Here is an 18,058-nt window from a genome sequence, read left to right as displayed (position 1 = left end):
CACATTATATCTAGATTTGTTATGTTGTAACTCCTGAAACGGTTTCTGTTCACACCTTTATTCTCTTCTCTTTTTTTTAACACTCAAGTCTCTCTTTTCATTGACACTCTGTTCTCACTCCCTTCCTTTCCTATTGTATCTTGCCTGTTTTTCACTTAGCTGATGTCCTCACAGCCTCTACTGCATCGTATGGCCTGGAAGGTAAATGCATGGCTCTGATTGGCCCCGCAGTACACCAGTGTTTCCATCTAGTTTTGTTTTGCAGTGGTAGCTGTTAATTATGATTTCTGATATTGAGCTGTGTAAATAAAGATTTGACTTGACTATTAGTAATAAATAGCTTTTTAAAATACAACACTTAGATATTGAGCCTGTTTACAGTTGGGTTTGAAGAGGAAATTATGGTTCCTTGTTTACCACTGCAAAATAACAAGAGGATACACTGGCATGTGGACGTGCTCTAGTAATCTGCATCGTTGCTGTAGACTGACTCCTGTATGTGCCTGCATACTGTGATAGCTGCTAGCTGTCTGCTGTTTGTCGACGCCTTGGAGTTCTTAATCTTCAAAGCCTTGTTTTGTTTTTGTTTGTTTAAATACACAGTAGGCCTATATGTCAGCATTCAATTATTTTTTTGTGAATAAAACTAAATGAAATTTTTACATTTAAAGTTTATATTATTATTATTTAAATGACTGAGTTAAAAAAAAAAAAAACATAGGATAAGGGTGTGGTGACCTGACCAGAGAGCATCTGCTAAACTCTGCTAGAGAGAAAAATGCTGAATTTCTGAAAAAAAGAACACCGTTTATTGGTAAAAATTTCACATTGGTAATGTAAGATTGATAAAAATTAAAAAATACAAAATACGGACAGAGAGATGCATTAAAAGTTCCAAAAATATCAAGAAAACTCCCCCAAATTCATCCAAATTGCATGTTTTGCACAAACTTCCTGCAGTTATTTAATTAACTATACAGTTGTTGTATGTTGTTGTCTGTTGTTCCGCACTGTTACTGTTATAATTGAATGTAATATAAAATATCAATAAAATATGTCACCTAGTCATCAGTGATAGAAAAGAGGTCTCTTAAGGAAAAAAGGATGGAAACCACTGATCTATCGTGCATTGTAGGCAGCAGTTGAACAACTTAAAATAATTCCAATCAGTCCATTTGGTATTAAATGATGTTCTGGAAGTTGTGTTGTTTGACAGTTTGAGATATGATAAATGTTCTACAGTAACACTAAGGGCTTGAACTAATGATCTCTGTTCAAGACATCTTCCTTCACACTGATGAAACAAGCACAGCCATTTTTGTTCTTCATACATTTTGACAACAGCGGAGAAGTTAAGACTCGACTTTGTAATGGCTCCAATTCATAATAGCGTTAGAATCTCAACAGGGTGCCATCAGAACATATTTATCACTACTTAATTGCTAACAGCGGGTGCTTTGCGACATCAGGAGTGTTTGTTATGATGTACACTTGTTTTATCACCATTATGTAATTGCAATAATACGACAAAGCGTCCTGAACTCCCAGCTTGCTGCAGCAGTTTTTCTTGTGCCGTGTGCCATGTGCAAGTGGCTTAAATAATTTGCTTATCCAAAATTGCTTTTATTCTAAATCAAATTCTGTCACTCTAAATGCAGTGTTTAGAGTACCCAGGGTGTGTTGTTTTTTCAAATAGTTAATGTGCTTGTGTTGTGTTTGTCTTTGTGTTTTGCCTACTTGTTTGATACAGTATGATTTAGATGTTTTACCATCTATCTGCAATGCTGTTTAAAAACCTTCAAGAGGAATTAGAGTCACGTCAGGATGGGACCATATTATCTAGCTTTAGAATGACTGTCCTTGAAAGACATGTAATTATGAATGACATCAAAATTAAAGTTTTAGTAATTTTCAGCAGCGTTTTAACAATAAAGTGCTGTCGGGATGATTTCTCTCTCTCCCACAAACACATCACCTCCCTTCCTCCTCCCTCCTCAAACTGTATTTGTCTGTGACCTCGCCAGTGGCTGGGCAGGCTCATCAGGGAAACAAAACAAAGCCATCTGGTTTCTCAGGCCCTACGCTGCCCCGACACTAAACAACAGACCAGGGGAAACTACCCTGTCCCGCTCCCAGTCCCAGTCTCAGCACTGCTCCCTCCTCATCCCTGCCCTCTGCTTGTCCCTGTCGGAAGAACTTACCGGTCATGGACCTTTGAAAAACCACTTTTCTTATCTAAACCTCGTAGAGTATTTCTTTTTTGACATGATTATCCACTTTTCATAGAAATCAGGCATCTAGCAAGTCTAAATAAACCAATCTCCACCCTTGACTTTCTCCATTTCACCCTGCATGCCCCAGTAAATACACAAACTTGAGTGCTATGCTGCCACCATCTCCTGTTTAACGGTAGCTCGCTCCAGTCAGAGTCTGGTCCAGCTCACTTCTTTGGCTCCTGTGTACTACAGGATGACATTCAGGGTCAACTCTGGTGCCAAACCCTTTTCAAATGAAGAGATTCCTAATGTCAGGAAGGTTTTCTGTGATAAAAAGCTTCTGCATTTTCAAGCTGATATGTCTCTGTCTGCATTTTTGGCTGCGATAATGAATGCGTAGGAGGAACAGGGGCAAAGGGAAGAACTCCCTACTGTTGCTCCTGTTTACAGTTAATAGGCATTGCTTTGAATATCAATGAAGAGCGGCCTTTGTGGGTGTTTGGCTTGGGAATATGCTCATGGGATCTGCAAGTGTTTAGGTATACAGATAACTTCTTTTTCCCCTTTATAATTATTCTGTAATTGTTCCCACCTGTAGTCCTTTAACTAACTAATAGCACCACACACCATGGTTGAATGCTGAAGCTAATGCAGAATTATCTTAAAGCTTCAGTGGCCACTTAACGCTCTGATTTGATTAAAGTAACAGGGAAAAAACAATTCCTCTTTTTAAATACAAAGTCACAATTTGTTTTTGCAAGAAGTGCGGTTCCCAGATGCTAAATTTACCTCTTCTGGTACATGTTCCCCAAGGTGATTTAACATACCAGTATATCAAGAGCAACTGTCACATCAACTCCAATGTACAGTTTTTATTTAGAAAATACATTTTAAAGTTCCAGTGTTCCCAGTAAATCTTGCGATTTACTGGGATTTTTTTTGGCAGAATATGGTAAAAAAGGAACATGCTATCCATATGTATGCTTTTATTAGTGTATAATCACCACTAGATGCCATTAAATCCTACACACTGGTCCTTTAAATCCAGACTGGATCTTCGTCATGTCATTTTTTGCGTCCTGCATTTAAGGTTGTCTGCTTTGCTGCTATACTTTAAGAAATTTCATATTGGAGATGATGGACAAAAATTACATTAGTTAAGGAATATGTCCTTAAGTCCTTACTTTTTGGAGTTTGTATTTGCTTCAAAATCATAGTTTTTGACACCCACAAAACACTCGCTGATGATGTGTGCTCTGTCAGTCCCATTCTGCTACCTGTGAACACCTGGGAGCTGCTATAATGTAATTCACTGTATTTTCTACATAGATAACATCTTGGATGACAAGCCAGAGGGGAAGAGCTCTGCAGACAAAGAAGAGCAACCTGTTGATGAAAGACCAAAGACGATGAAGAAGTCTGATAGCGCTACGCAGAGCAAGGGAAAGGTAAGGAACTACAGTAATAAAGTTTAAGTGAACACTATATTTAGAATATTTTCACTGCTTTATCTTTATCCTCAAGTGATATCTAGCTTATATAACAGTGGTTTCTGGTCATATTTTCACTTGTCTGATGGCGTGGTGAGGCTGTGAAAATATTCTACATATACCGACCAACGATAAGCACCTCATACAACTACACTTCAAAAAATCCAAAATATCCCTTTAATAGCTACTTGATGGCAGTGGATGTTTAGGATTCAAGTCAGTGCTTGTAAATCATTTATTTTGGTTTTATTTTCTTCTATTTTGCTTCTGGATTAATCCAAGACACACAAATATGTTGAAGTCAACAGGTTAAAAAAGAAAATTAATGTTCCAATTGCAAATTGAATTTGCTATTGATGTAAAAGCATTAAAACTTTTACAACAGTCTGGCATGGAGGTCAAGTATGTACCCCTTCTACTTCTGCCTGTGTATCTGTGGAGTTCAACCCCTGCTCCAGCAGCACATCACTGTCTCTTGAAATCATATGAAACCATGTTTTCCTTGTCCTGTCCCTACCGGCACATGTAGGTGTTTGACATGGAGCTGGGCGAGGAGTTTTACCTTCCTCAGAACAAGAAGGAAAGTCGACAGATTGCCCAGGAGCTGTCCGACCTCATCATCTACTGCCAGGCTGTGAAATTCCCCGGTAGAGAATATATTTCAGTTTCTTTGTCACACAATGTTCTGTCTCTTTCTTCACTTCTTACATATTTTTTAACATACATTTCTTGTCCTTCTCTCGTACGTGGATTCTCCACCCTGCCCAAAGTGATCTTTCTGTCAACCCTCTCTTCTTTTATTACAGACATGCCATCATTATCTCCTTTTTTCTGTCTTGTCCCACTCTAATCCACTCCCATGTTACATATTTAAAAGGTCAAACCTTTCCCCATGTTTTAATTTTTTTTTCATTGCAAGACATTTAATATCCCAGTGTTACACTCAATTCCTCTCCCACACAGGACACCCACTACGATGATGAATCCGTGTCTCCCCCATGGGAAAGATAGGGTTACTTCATGGAGCTGTCAGTCCCAGAGCAGCAAAGCAACAGCACATTTATGATATATTGTGCATCAGGGAAATGTTTTTAGGTTGTCATGGAGTATAGTTAGTATTCCAGGTCCCCATCTTTCTTTTAAATGGTTAAAATGAGAACATGCTCCCTGCTTAATGTTGCTTTCTGTACCCTTATAAAAATTCTCCACTTTCCTCTTTATTGGGATCGAGCTTCATTTATCTCCAGTATTTCTTTTTGTCCCTTAAATATCAACCTCTTATCTCTTCTTTCCTCCCTCACGTGTCCTTTCTTTGCTTGTGTCCTCTTTTTTTTGCATGACATTTGCCCTTATAAACCTTCCTGTGTTTCCACTTGGTATTTTATTTGTTTACTGTTTCCAGGGATCTGAGATCTGAGAAAGAGAAGACGAGACAAGTGGCCCATTTTAGACAGACAGTAGACTGGTTACTGCCGTCTCAAGTGGTTGCAAATGGATATGCTACTTCTAAAAAAACTTGTCTGCAACTTGGAAAACTCACCATTCAGGACATACGTGACCATTTCTAATCTCAAAATATTTTTTGGAAAGGAGATGGTAATTTGACACCAAAAAAGAAATGGCTCAAGATTAACCATATTTAAATGGGTTACATGCAGGGTTTGGCAATGAGAATCGATTCCAAGGAATTACTAAGGAATTATTAAGATTTTAATCCTCCTGTTCGATTCCTACACAAATTTCACCCACGCTTGCTACTCCAAACACCAAGCATATATATCAACCTGCATATCTGTCTTGCACCTATAGACATGCGAGTTGAATGCATGCATTTCTTCTCGTCTCCTAATACATTTGTTTTAATAGATTGTGAATCTAGCTTTATTGCTAGTTAATCTGCTGCATTCTTGCTAAGTTGCTTGACTGGCAGGTGAATAGCACAAATTGTCTAGTTTTTTCCACATAAATCTGCAGTGAAGAATACAGGAGGACACTCAAAGAATCAGAATCAGGAATCATTAAGAAGTGAAATCGTTTAACAGAATCATAATCATCAAAATCCAAACTATACCCATCCCTAGCTACGAGCAGCATTTAGTATTAATAAATCATTGCTGTAATGACTTTAAATTAATTTGTTTTACCCAGATTATGTAGGTGGTATAGAGACGACAGTATTAAATTGAGACAGTTTTCATAACCAGTTAAAAGCTCCTAATAGTAGCTTTAAAATAATTGCCGTTAGCTCTAAATCTCCCTCTGCTCATTAAAACAAATGCACTTGGAGTGATGTCTGGGACCAACTTCCTCATTATGATATAAAGTGACAGCATTTAGTGAAAATGATTTCTGGATTTTGAGAAACAAATTGAGTCAGATCCTGATGTCATGAGTGTGGTGTCTCCAGTCTGTCTGTGTTTCATTATTGACCACTTTCCTCTGTCTGCCTCTCGCTGTGTGTGGGAAAACAGGCCTGTCCACGCTGTCTCCAGCTGGCTCTGGCAGAGGGAAGGACCGGGGAAAGAGCAGGAAGTCCATATTTGGCACAGCTCCTGCTCGCTCCAGCGCAACAGGGGAGGTCACGACCCAGAGCCGCACCCCTGGGAAAGGTACGCCAGGCCCAGGGGTGCTAATTGTTTTTATGAGTGAATGTGGGAAAGGAAGATATATTGTAATTTCTATTTTTGGTCCAATTTTATGTGTGTTTCAGAGGTATGTAGAAAAATGTAAACGCGACTGAGGCTGTGGGTAGACCTGTATTTGATGTATGTGTAAACAGCAAAAGAAAGCCGACACAGGACCCCCGCTTAAACATCAGCTCTGTTTCCGTCAACATATTTTTATGCGCATTTTGAAGTATCACATTAAAAAAGATGGATGGAAAGACATAGGGAACATTAAACTCACATGACTGATCAGTTGTTAATTACTTATTAATTACTCCTAATTACTAAGGTTCAGGACTTAATAAGTTATAATGAACATTAAAGTTTGGACAAAAAACATCCTCAGATGGGTCTAACTCCCAAAAACTGCCGTCAGATTTTAATTAAAACGTTGCTAAATCCTGAGTGGTTTTCAGAGCTGTTCTAACCATGGCAGGAAATGTTGTTTTCATGGAGGACCATATCATTCAAAGACAGGTTTTCAGGTTCTTTTATGTCTCTCTATCTCTCTGCAGGATTATTATTGTAAACTAAAACTCAAAGTAAAATGAAAATTAGCAATAGAAAAAAATGATCAAACTGGAACTAAATACAAACAATACCCTTTGAGAAAAACTAAAACTAAACTGAAACTAGCAAACATACTAAGAAAAGTGAGACTAAGCTAAAATGAGATAAAAAGGACAAAATTGAAATGAAACTAATTGAAAATTCAAAACTGTTGCCTTGTCTCTCTCTCTCCTCTTTCTAGGTGGTGCTGAACGTCTGAGCTGGGAGGAGCAGCAGACGTCTCCCCTCCTCAACCCCCCCACCTCGCTCAGCGCCATCATCCGCACACCCAAGTGCTACCACATCTCCTCCGTCAACGAGAACGCCGCCAAGCGCCTGTGCCGGCGTTACTCCCAGAAGCTGATCCAGCACACAGTGTGCCAGCTGCTCAGGACTTACCCAGCAGCCACCAGAATCGACTCGACCAACCCGAACCCTCTGCTGTTCTGGCTGAACGGCATTCAGCTGGTGGCACTAAACTACCAGACTGATGGTGAGGATGGCATGGGAAAATGCACAGGAACATCACTTTCTATGAATTTGGAAGTTTGTGTCAGTCCCAAACAAACATTATTACTAAGGTTTTATTTTTATTTTAAGTGAGAGGAAGAGACAGGAGAGATTACTGAAGAGTATATTCTATTTTACTCTGCTCTCCTCCTTCTTTGTAATGCAATAAAAAATGACTGAGGCCACTTTTGCATGATAATGTTCGCTTTTTACAACTTTGCAAAGCCTTGAAATTGGCTGAAAGGCTCTAAATAAAAGTGAGCCAATGCAGCCCATTTTCCACAGAAGAACAAAACAAGAAATTTCACATTAAGTTAGGGAGACTACATGATGAGTGTTATATCTTTGAAAAGTGACAGATAAAATTATCTCTTATCATGTTCTTTTAAAGAGTGCAGTGATGCGCTTCACTGCTTGTTTTCTCTCCTTTTCTCTCAGTTTCCTCTTAATCCGCTTTCTTTCTGTCTCCCTATCTATCTTTCTGTTATTCTTTATGTCTTTCTCACTCTGGCTTCATTTGTTTGTTTGTTTTTTTACATGTTTATCATTTGTCGCTATCTCTCCATTTCTTTGTTGTCTGTTTGCTGTCTTCACTCAGATAGATAAAGTTATTCTCTCTAATTATCTTTCTATATATATTACATGAAAACATCTATCTTCCCTCTCTCTTATATACTTTTTATGCTTTAGCAACTCCCTTCAGTTTCTTTTCTCCTTTTGTTCACTCCCCCTGCATGTTTTCTCTGTCTTTGCTTTCCAAATCATTTTTTCCATTTGGAATCAAAGTTTACAAAACATTATCACCCAGTTACGTGCACTCAGATATGCAGGTTGTGTTTACAGGACACTCAAAACTTAAACGGGTCAAACAGGAGAAATCAGTGCAGTCAGTACTGTGCAATGATGTTTGTCCCCTTTCAATAATATACTTAACTTGCAGGGCTCAACATTAAGGTTTGCCCACCTGCCTGGGGCAAGTAAAATGCCATTTTGGGCTGGTCATTCTAGCCACTCACTGGCCTTTCCAGACAAGTGATAAAAAATAATTTAACTATTAACTATTTTCATCATCAATTGGTGGTTTAAGTCATTTTTCAAAATGGCTTCTCTTTTTATCATCATATTAAACTGAATATGTGTGTTTTTGGACTGCCAAAACTCAACATTTAAAGATTGGACTTTGAGTAACTGGGATGGATGTTTTTCATTATTTTCTGAAATTTTATAGATGTTGCAGCCCTAGATTAAACATAACAATTAACTTTAGTTTTTGTTGTTACTTTATAACCACTAATAAATAAAGCAATTAGTATAGGGGTGGAAAAAAAACATTAACGTTTAACACTGTGTTAGAGTTAAGGCTTTTGGTTGCAGCTATTTTTATACTCCACATTGATTCTTCTTAATACAAGAATCAATCAATACCTCAATCTTTCTTTCCTTCCCAGACCTGCCCATGCAGTTGAATGCAGCTTTGTTTGAGGCCAACGGCGGCTGTGGCTACGTCCTGAAGCCGGCGGTGCTGTGGGACCGAGGCTGTCCGCTCTATCAGCAGTTCTGTCCGATGGAGAGGGATGTGGAGAAAATGAGCCCCGCTGTCTATTCCCTCACTGTGAGTTAACATGACATATGGAGCAGAATGAAAGATCAGTCAGGAGGACTGCTTCATCCTTACTCGTTTGTCCTCTGCACCTTTCTCCACATGCCTTTAGCTTCCTGCCTGTTTGTATATTTTCCTACTTACTCCAGCCACACTGTCTGTTTCAATTTCAAGATTGCTGCGTATTCAATTTAAAAGGACAGAGCTGCTCACATGTGCAAAGTTTTTGAATTGCAAATACTTTTGTTTGTCAAAAGCTGCCAGTAAAAAAAAATTATTGCCCTATTTTTGACAAAAACTAAATTGCAAATGCAGATTTTTTAAAATGTGTCTCTGAATATTTTATATTATTATTATAATATGTATACCCTCTCTTGGGTGGTGGTGCAGTTTCTGAAGTCTCAAGGCTTCTATCTTCTCTATCCTATATTAGCATACCTGCACGGACATTAAGACTGGACACTCCACACACTCCTCCTCAAGTCCTCATATTAGGTCTATTAAGGTGTGTTTGGACAGTTTTATTGTGAAGAGGCCTGCACATGCTTTCATTATTTGACAGTCATGAAGACCACCCAGTTAATTCCATAAAACAGTCAATGAGAACAAGACCTCATAAAATCTCTACATTGGAATATGTCCACACTTTGTCTCCACTGACTATATTTATTGTTCCCTCTATGCTTTTTATCACTTTTTGTCACTCATTGCAGTGTTGGTGTAGAAATTACTGCACCAAATCTAGTTGCAAAGGTCCATATGTAGCTATGTGTTTGTAAACTTTAGATTTTCTTTGTATCCTCACTGAAAAGACATGCGAAGCTCTCAAAAGCAGACTTTTAACTGCCTTAAATATCAATTTTGAATATCTGAAATACTTTTAATAATTTTCCCCAATATTGATACTCTATTATCTGGGTTTTCTTGCCTTGCCATAATGTTGTAGTCTTTTTAGAATCTGCCCTCAATGATGTAACATAATTTTACAGGTATTGTATTGAAGTTAAAAATGACATTTTCAGACAACATTACTTTTTAGTGAAACTGTGAAAAAAACAGCAATGTACATTTGCATTTGTTGACATGAAGTTTGAGTTTGTAGCTGTCATAAAAGTCTTTAACAACCCAAATATTATAAATAAATAACAACTTGAACTGATGTTAGGAAGGAAACAAAAAGCATATTAATTATGATGCTGCCTTTAATTAAATTGTTTATTCAGTGTTCAGTTTATCTGCTCCAATGCTCTCAGAGGCAACATGAACACTGATCTGTTAAAACCAGCAGTATAAACAAAGGGATGATCTCATACTCATAAAACCTGTGTGTTAGTGTGTGTGTGTGTGAGAGAGATGAAATAGAGTCTTTGTTGGCAGGTCAGAGTGACTTCACCATCTGTTGTTCCTCCAGCCCATGTCATCTTTTCGGTGAACTGAAAATAAGATTAATTTAGAGTAAAATTAATTTAAAGTAGATTTTTAGAAGAGAGTACTGATTACACATGGTGCGTTCATTGTTTCTCATGAATAATCACATCTTTCCTGTCTTCTTCTCTCAGATTGTCTCTGGTCAGAACGTCTGCCCTGGAAACAGCGCCGGCAGCCCCTGCCTCGAGGTGGACGTTCTGGGCATGCCAGTCGACAACTGCCACTTCCGCACCAAACCCATCCACCGCAACACCCTCAACCCCATGTGGAGCGAGCACTTTCAGTTCACTGTGCACTTTGAAGACATGTGCTTCCTGCGCTTCGCCGTCGTGGAGAACAACAGTTCCCAAACGACAGCTCAGAGGACTCTGCCCCTGAAGGCCCTTAAGCCAGGTAGGACTGATTGATTGATTTTGTTTGACAATAAAAATTTCCTTGTACAATTTTCCAAAATTGTCAAGGATAGCACGAAAAAGCTTGTATGCTTATATCTATTGTGGCCCTTGATAGAAGGGGGTAAGAATAGTCACCAGCAAGTGATCTGATTGCAAATAATTTACATACAGCAGAAAAAGAGAGGTCCTAACACGCTTTCCTGGAAAACTCTAGTGTTTTAGGAATGGAAAGTCTCACACAGAACAGATGTAATGGATCTAAGCTGTGCCTAGGAGTGCAAAAAAGCAAAAGAACACCAGAAAATGTCTATGAAAATGTCTAAATAGATAATAGAAAATGAACAGGATTGTGTTTTGTTTAATTAATTTGAGTTACTCTGCATACCAACAGAGGCCTAGGCCTTGCCATGTGTGTCATGTTAACTCAGTGTAACTCAGTGTAGGTTGGTTTGGTTTAAGGATTTTATCAATTTTATGTGAACTCAAAATGTATTTTGTAATTGTGTGTGTTTCAGGTTACAGACATGTCCAGCTGAGGACGCAACATAATGAACCTCTTGAGGTGTCAAGCTTGTTTATCTACAGCCGCAGAATAGAGGAAGGTCCCACAGGGGGTGCTATTCCCTCTTCACTGGTAAGACAAAAAATCTTTAAATTATATGCCAATAATGAAGTACCTAGTTAAAAGTAGAGTCAGTAGGACTTGTCCGAGCTGTTCATGAACGCACCATATTATATTATATATACTATACATTTCCAACAAGGAAATACAGGCCACCATACACCCACCATACACTTTTAGTGGGTTATAAGTAATGATTAAAAATGTTGCATAATATGCTTTTAAGGTAGTCAATAACTTGTTTCCATTTAGATATTGCACAGTTTAACCATTGTAAACATCTCCTCCTTGTAAAAAAATATTAATGATTTCATCTGACTCATAAACAGACTCATTTTACATTAATTTGACCTCTAATTAAAGCAAACAAAAATTGTCAGTCCAGCCCTGAATAGAAATTTTAAAGGAGGACATCATGGCTGTAGTGTTGTCAGAGAAGTCAGTATTTAGACTATTAGACCATGTGTCCTAAACCTCAAATTACATATCATGGTCATTTTTATGATATATTACACCAAATATATTACAGTTTTTTCCTTAAAGACACAAATTGTCAGTGGGATCTCAAAAGACCTCATTTTAACTTTCAAGTCAAATTCTTTCCATAGCTGGCTTCCAACCCCACTGTGACAAGTACAACATATGTTTTCCCAGGCATCTTTAGCCAGTATTGTATTCAGCTCCAGTTCTCATTGTCCTTTGATATCTAGAGTCTTATCAGATGTATAATGAGCTTTTATAGTGGTTGTTTCTCTCACTTTCGTATACTTTAGTAACTTGTAAACCTACTTAAAGGCTTCAGCTTTTGTAATACTTTAAATTTAGTTGGTGGTAATGCAAAAATTGCAGTGGTGGAAAACTAAGTATGTTTACTCAGTCAGAAATGTCACGTCTCTCATGCTCTCTACACAGCTGTTCACTTCAGAGGAGAAACATGCGTTGCAGCAGCACAGGGTGACAGTGTACGGAGCTCCTGGTCCCGAGCCCTTCACTGTGTTCTGTGTCACAGAACAGACGACTGTCAAACAGCTGCTGGACACGGTTAGTACTTTAGAAATAAAGATTTGGGAGATTTTTCGCCACTTGGAGTTTTGTCATTTTTCATATAAGGTCTCTCTTCTCACCTCCTCCACAGGTTGTAGCATCTGCAGGAAACCCATCAGAGTACTTCCTGTGTGAGGAGAAGGTTCCCCTGTTGAAGGAGCGCAGTGAGGTGAAGCGCTGCGCTCAGCATCGCCCTCTGCCGCCCGAAGAGGAGGTGGTCAGACTGGTCTCCAGCTGGAACACTGAGGAGGGATATGTGGGGAGGATCTGCCTTAAAACCAGAGAGGAGGTACAGAAAGAGCACCAACACCTACATTTAACCTGACCTCTGAGTTAATTTGATCAGCTATAAAGAGCTGATAATTAAAAAGGAAAGCTATTATATATAAATTTATATGTTTAAACTGAGTTTAAGCTGATCTCCTGTTAACCCTGTGACTAAAGCTTTGGTACACACTTTCTTATGTGATCATCATGTAGACTATGGCTCCCCCTAATGGTTGTCTTGTGTGAAGGCACTCTGCTAAAGGAGGGGCAGCATTTGTGCTCTAAACACATTTATTTGCATCATCTTATTTCAAGTCTTTTGACTAAAATACCATTTGGTTTTAGTCAGATTTTAGTCATCTGAATTGTTGTAGTTTTTGTCTAGTTTTACTTTCAACTAAATATCATACAATTTTAGTCGACGTAATTGATTGTAGATTTAGTCAAATAAAATCTGTCTAAAGTGTAGTGTAGTGTAATGTTATTTAAATGTGTCTCTAGAATTTCCAAACTCATTACATACAATGGAAAATGTGCATTCTTCTTTTTTGTTACATATTTGTTTCAATTTGAGGACAGTGAAAGTTTATACTTACCTTTAACACGTCAACTGATCTTTTAATTTATGATCCAAAATTAGCAACTCTGGGTCCTTATCAGTACAGCAGTATTTTCTTTTTAGCTTGTTTTGTATTTTAAGTTTAGCAAAAACACACCAGCTCGTCTTAGCTAATAAAATAATGTTTATCTGCACATATCACTCAGCTGTTGTGATTTTTTTTTTACTGGTGATTGTCATCCAACACGGCTTACAAAGAGACTTGTTTCCTCAACATCAAATGTGAATTTTATCCTTCCATATTTCTGTTCTATTTCTCCGAAAAGTTGACATTTCTGTACAGTTTAAAAGACATGTTCTTCTAGTGAAAAACTATAATGAAAATGATTAATGAATGAAATGTACACTGGTTACTGTATGATTGTATTCTTGTAGAACTTAAATGAGAAGAACACCGTGCTGGAGGGAGAGGAGGAGGTCACTGTGGGAAGCAGGGAAGGAGGAGGAGGAGGGGGAGGAGGAGGAGTAGAGGAAGATATGTTCTTCGTCCAGGTCCATGAAGTTTCACCAGAACAGCCACACACTGTGATCAAGGCGCCGCGCTACAGCACTGCCCAGGACATCATACAGCAGGTGAGGAGGGTCAAGACTGTAAAGCCCCTATGACACTGGACAAAAAAACCCAACATTTGGCTTTTGTACAATCAGCACACACTCTGAGGTCAAAAGACTTTGCAGTAGGAGTGTCACAGCTTCAGTCTTCAATCCAAAATCAATCATAAAGAGCTGTCAGTTTCAGTAATAAAAATCAAGTGCAGAATGGGCGATTCCCTACCCCTGTCTACTTGCAGAGTCTGGCATGTATCCACAGACAAAAACAGTTGAATAAACAACACAAAATAGCTTACCAGCTGTTGTATCACACTTAAAACCATATAGACTATCTTTCTTAAGAAGAATTTAAAAATGTAAATGACAGTTGTCAGAGCATAAAACCAATGAGCTGCTGATTTTTTACAAATCAACAATGGGATAGCCATCAGTGCTAAAAAGTATGTGTTCGAATTGAATTGCAACCTCAAAATCAAAAAGTCAAATGGAATCGTGGATTTGGAGAAACATGACTTTGCAGTAGCCAGGGGCTGAGGTGGCCAGTGATGGAAACATGACACCCAAGTGTACACGCTCATTTTTGCTTCTTTTCCATTGTGACGCTTGAAGTCTTGTCGCCTCTGTTGGTAACTTTTGTGGCTGTTTGTCATCTCAGCCACAAATTCCATCCATCTCCGTTCAGGCATCGCTTAGGACGGACGTTGGACCCAATAAATACCCATGACTACTACAGAGTTATTTGATCTGAGAATTAATGCAGATTGTATCTCTTCCCACTGTAGGCCAGATGTTAGTGTTTTTTTTGTCTAGTGTAAAAAACAACAGGACTTTGCAAGACATGTATACCAAGCTTAAAGTGGCTTCCTTTCTTTCTCACACACTCTCTGTCTTGGCCAGACTTTGTCAAAGGCCAAGTATTCCTACAGTATCCTATCAAACCCTAACCCATGTGACTACGTCCTGATGGAGGAAGTGACTAAGGACGCCGGCTCGAAGAAGTCCTCCACCGCCAAACCACTGCAGCGGGTGCTGTTGGATCACGAGTGCGTCTATCAAGCACAGAGCCGCTGGCGGGGCGCCGGAAAGTTCATTCTAAAACTCAAAGAGCAGGTAGCTCTAAACATGCTAACAGATTTTCAATGCTAGAGTGTTAAGTTTTTATTTTCCATGTTTTTATTTCATATTCATGTGCTTTATGTCACTCCTTTATGCATGTTTTTGTATTTGTTAATTTTGTAAGACTTGGACTTTGTCATGTCTCGTTAGACATTGTCTAACAAGTGTGTCCTTGCAAGAACTCTTTCTTTAACCTTCTGTTCAATCACATCTCAATTAATTCATGTTTTGTGTGCTCGCCATTATCTTTTAACACCTGTATGTGCTTTGTATCTGTCGCTGCTTCTCTTGTTTGTAGCTTTTTGTGTGCTTTGTTGCAGTGGTAAGTTTTTTCCACTTATCTTGTTTATTATATATTTTTATTTGTTGTATGTCTGTCTGTATTCATTTTATTTAAGAACCATCCTTTTACATTCAAGGCTTTTTGTTTTAATAATAAGAATGTTTCAATGAGCTGCCTCGTTGAATAAAGGTTTAATGATTTTTGAAGTCGTGTTCAGTTTTTTTTTTTTTTTAATCATTAAGACAGTAGGGGTGAAGAAAAGTTTAGGAGAAAACACTGAACCATTTTAATTCTTTAGTTAAAAAAGATGCAAGAGTGCACATGATGGATGAAAAATGCACATGTAGTCGTCATGTAGCTTTCTCAGAAAATAAAGGCATATTTCTGCCTATTTATGTATTTCAGTAACATGAACCTGTCTCTGCTTCCAGGTGGTGCGGGAAGACAAAAAGAAAGTAATTTCCTTCGCCAGCGAGCTGAAGAAGCTGACCAGCCGCAGCCGCAGCATGACGACTGGCGGAAGCGGCGTGGATGGTCCTGCCCAGAGTAAGGATGATAGAGCTGCATGCTGTGTGGCTCTGACAGAGCTCCAGGAGTGAGGCTCACACTCTGCCTGCTGTCTGTGCATGGAAAGGCAACAGAGGTACCGTATGTTGTCTCTAACACCTAACATCACAACAGAAACAGAAACACTTCAGATGCCACACTGTTCAAGTTTTTTTTTTTTTTGAATAGCTAAATACATGTATTGTGTGTTGCATTTCTTAATACTAATTGTGCAAGCAGGTTATGTATAGAATTGATTTGGACCGTGACGTGTTTGAGATGTAAGTACAATGTGGAAAAGTACAATTAAGTAGGATTGGGATTGAATTTTGGGATTTTATTGAAGTGCTGGTAGTGCATGAATCTTTCCCTTTTCTTCTCACAAGCAGAAAAAAATGATGCTCAAAGTCATTTTTTCCATGTCAGGGTCTGAATTAGGTTAAAAAAAAAAAAAAACTGCAGATGAATCCGGTCAGTTTAGCACAACACATAGTAAAGATAGACAGATGGATAATATGGAGAAACAGTGTGTAGAGAGGGAGCTGACTCCTCATTAGTGTGCATCCTGGTATGACTTGTGTTTGTAGCACTGTACCTTGGAGCCATGAATCGTTTACATTATCTCCACCTCACATAATCTAACACTTCATTTCCAGCAACACTTCATCTGTTTTATATTTAACAGATGGTCTCTCTTTGCAGTGTGGCAACAGTTCATCATGGTGTTACTAAATGTTGTATTTTTATGCCTCAGTTTGGTGCCTCCTTTAAAGCCCTGATCTGTGATCCTCTGCAGGGTATCTGTCTGCAGCTGCAGGTCTGAAGGCATGGGTGGCAGAGGGCAGGGTGGGGGCAGGAAGGTTCCTGCAGGCCTCCTCCTCCTCTTCCTCCTCCTCCTTCCTTAGGGGGCAACCCCAACCTGTCCACCTGCCCACATCCTCTCTGACCCCTGCAGCCTGGAAGCTTCACCTCCTCAGGAACTGGAAGATCCACAAATGAATCCGCCGAGAAAGAAGACTTTGGGATGACTTCTAAACTTGGAGGATTCTGGTGTTTAGTCGAGAGTCCTACACAGTGTGGAATTCTGGGATATCCTGTCTGGTGTTAGTTGAGCGAGTGGAGGACAGGATTCAGTCCGAGCCCCATTAATGGGTTAAGGTGACGGACGTTCAGCTGCTTTGTTTGGCTGAATGATGGACAGAACGTCACTTTCGAGCTGTGATGGTCTTGTGGGTTTATTGGCTGTGGTGTGGCTTCACAGGGAGTCCAGAGTACCGGGGGCAGCTGCTGTTGTTGAAGCCATTATGTATGTGATCAGGGACACAAAGAAGCATATTCTCTTACCAAATATAAGAGGAATTTGTCTAAAAAAAAAAGGTCACATTCAAAAGCTTTTTGTGCCACTTTATCTCCCAAAAATTACACCTCAGGATAAGGAGGAAATTGGCATCTGGGTTGAGTTTAATGAGCCACAACTCTTCTAAGAGTGGATTTGAAGACAACAAAAATACGGTTCTGCTATATCATGTATTTGTAGTATCATGTATTTGGTTCAAAGTTTCTAAACTAGTCCCCCTTTTCCTGGCGTCACACAGCAGACAGAGGGAGATCTGTTTGGAATAAATGGAAGGAGAGATGCGGGAGAGTATGGGACAGTATTCTTCTCTCTTTCTCAGGTCTGGGGCTTTATCTTTTGGCTGAGGGCATTGTTAATGAAGGAGGCTGACAAGCTGGCTTGTTTGGTTCTTTTCTTACTGTTCCGGTTTCACAGTACTGTAAGGGCACATTTTGAAAGAGGCGACAAAGTGAGATGACCTGTTAGGATTTTCTAGACACTACTGTCTCTGCCCTAAAGGTGACAATACATGTACAGCATTTTAAGGCGGCATAGCTGTGCAAGATTGTTAATTAAGTTGCCCTTCTATGTTGCCTTAAAGTGTTGCAACACTGCCTGTAACTTTTGGTAATTTTATAGCTGTGTCTCTGAGGATGATCTGTGGCTCGTTTCTCAAAAGCATTTTAGTTCTGTCAACATTGTCCACTAATTATTATTTCAACAAGTATCTTGGAATGCTACCTGTAACTAGAGCTGTAAAACTCTTGTTTGTTAAAGAGAAGAAGTGACCATATAAAAAAAAATCAAAAATAAACAAAA

General features: G+C 39.0%; 1 protein-coding gene across 7 annotated transcripts in view; it reads left to right on the top strand.

Moving 5' to 3' along the window:
- Positions 1–17,735, top strand: part of plce1 (phospholipase C, epsilon 1) — a 100,935-nt gene extending 83,200 nt beyond the window's left edge. For 3 of the 7 annotated variants that reach the window (XM_084740519.1, XM_084740515.1, XM_084740516.1), the window contains 14 exons: positions 160–201; positions 3,546–3,664; positions 4,236–4,353; positions 6,178–6,315; positions 7,124–7,414; positions 8,880–9,043; positions 10,591–10,852; positions 11,370–11,488; positions 12,389–12,517; positions 12,612–12,809; positions 13,782–13,979; positions 14,856–15,068; positions 15,789–15,903; positions 16,700–17,735. In XM_084740519.1, coding sequence (XP_084596645.1) covers positions 160–201; positions 3,546–3,664; positions 4,236–4,353; positions 6,178–6,315; positions 7,124–7,414; positions 8,880–9,043; positions 10,591–10,852; positions 11,370–11,488; positions 12,389–12,517; positions 12,612–12,809; positions 13,782–13,979; positions 14,856–15,068; positions 15,789–15,903; positions 16,700–16,902 — 2,309 coding nt within the window. In that variant the 3' untranslated portion in view covers positions 16,903–17,735. Of the gene's footprint in view, positions 1–159; positions 202–3,545; positions 3,665–4,235; positions 4,354–6,177; positions 6,316–7,123; positions 7,415–8,879; positions 9,044–10,590; positions 10,853–11,369; positions 11,489–12,388; positions 12,518–12,611; positions 12,810–13,781; positions 13,980–14,855; positions 15,069–15,788; positions 16,001–16,699 lie in introns of all 7 variants that reach the window. The other 4 variants (XM_084740521.1, XM_084740520.1, XM_084740522.1 and 1 more) reach the window with 2 other exon arrangements.
- Positions 17,736–18,058: the final 323 nt, after the last annotated feature.

This window comes from Lutjanus erythropterus, chromosome 17 (genome assembly GCF_056507025.1).
Source record: "Lutjanus erythropterus isolate fLutEry1 chromosome 17, fLutEry1.hap2, whole genome shotgun sequence".
In the NCBI taxonomy this organism is placed as follows: Eukaryota; Metazoa; Chordata; class Actinopteri; order Lutjaniformes; family Lutjanidae; genus Lutjanus; species Lutjanus erythropterus.
This window is presented reverse-complemented; position numbering and strand designations above follow the sequence as displayed.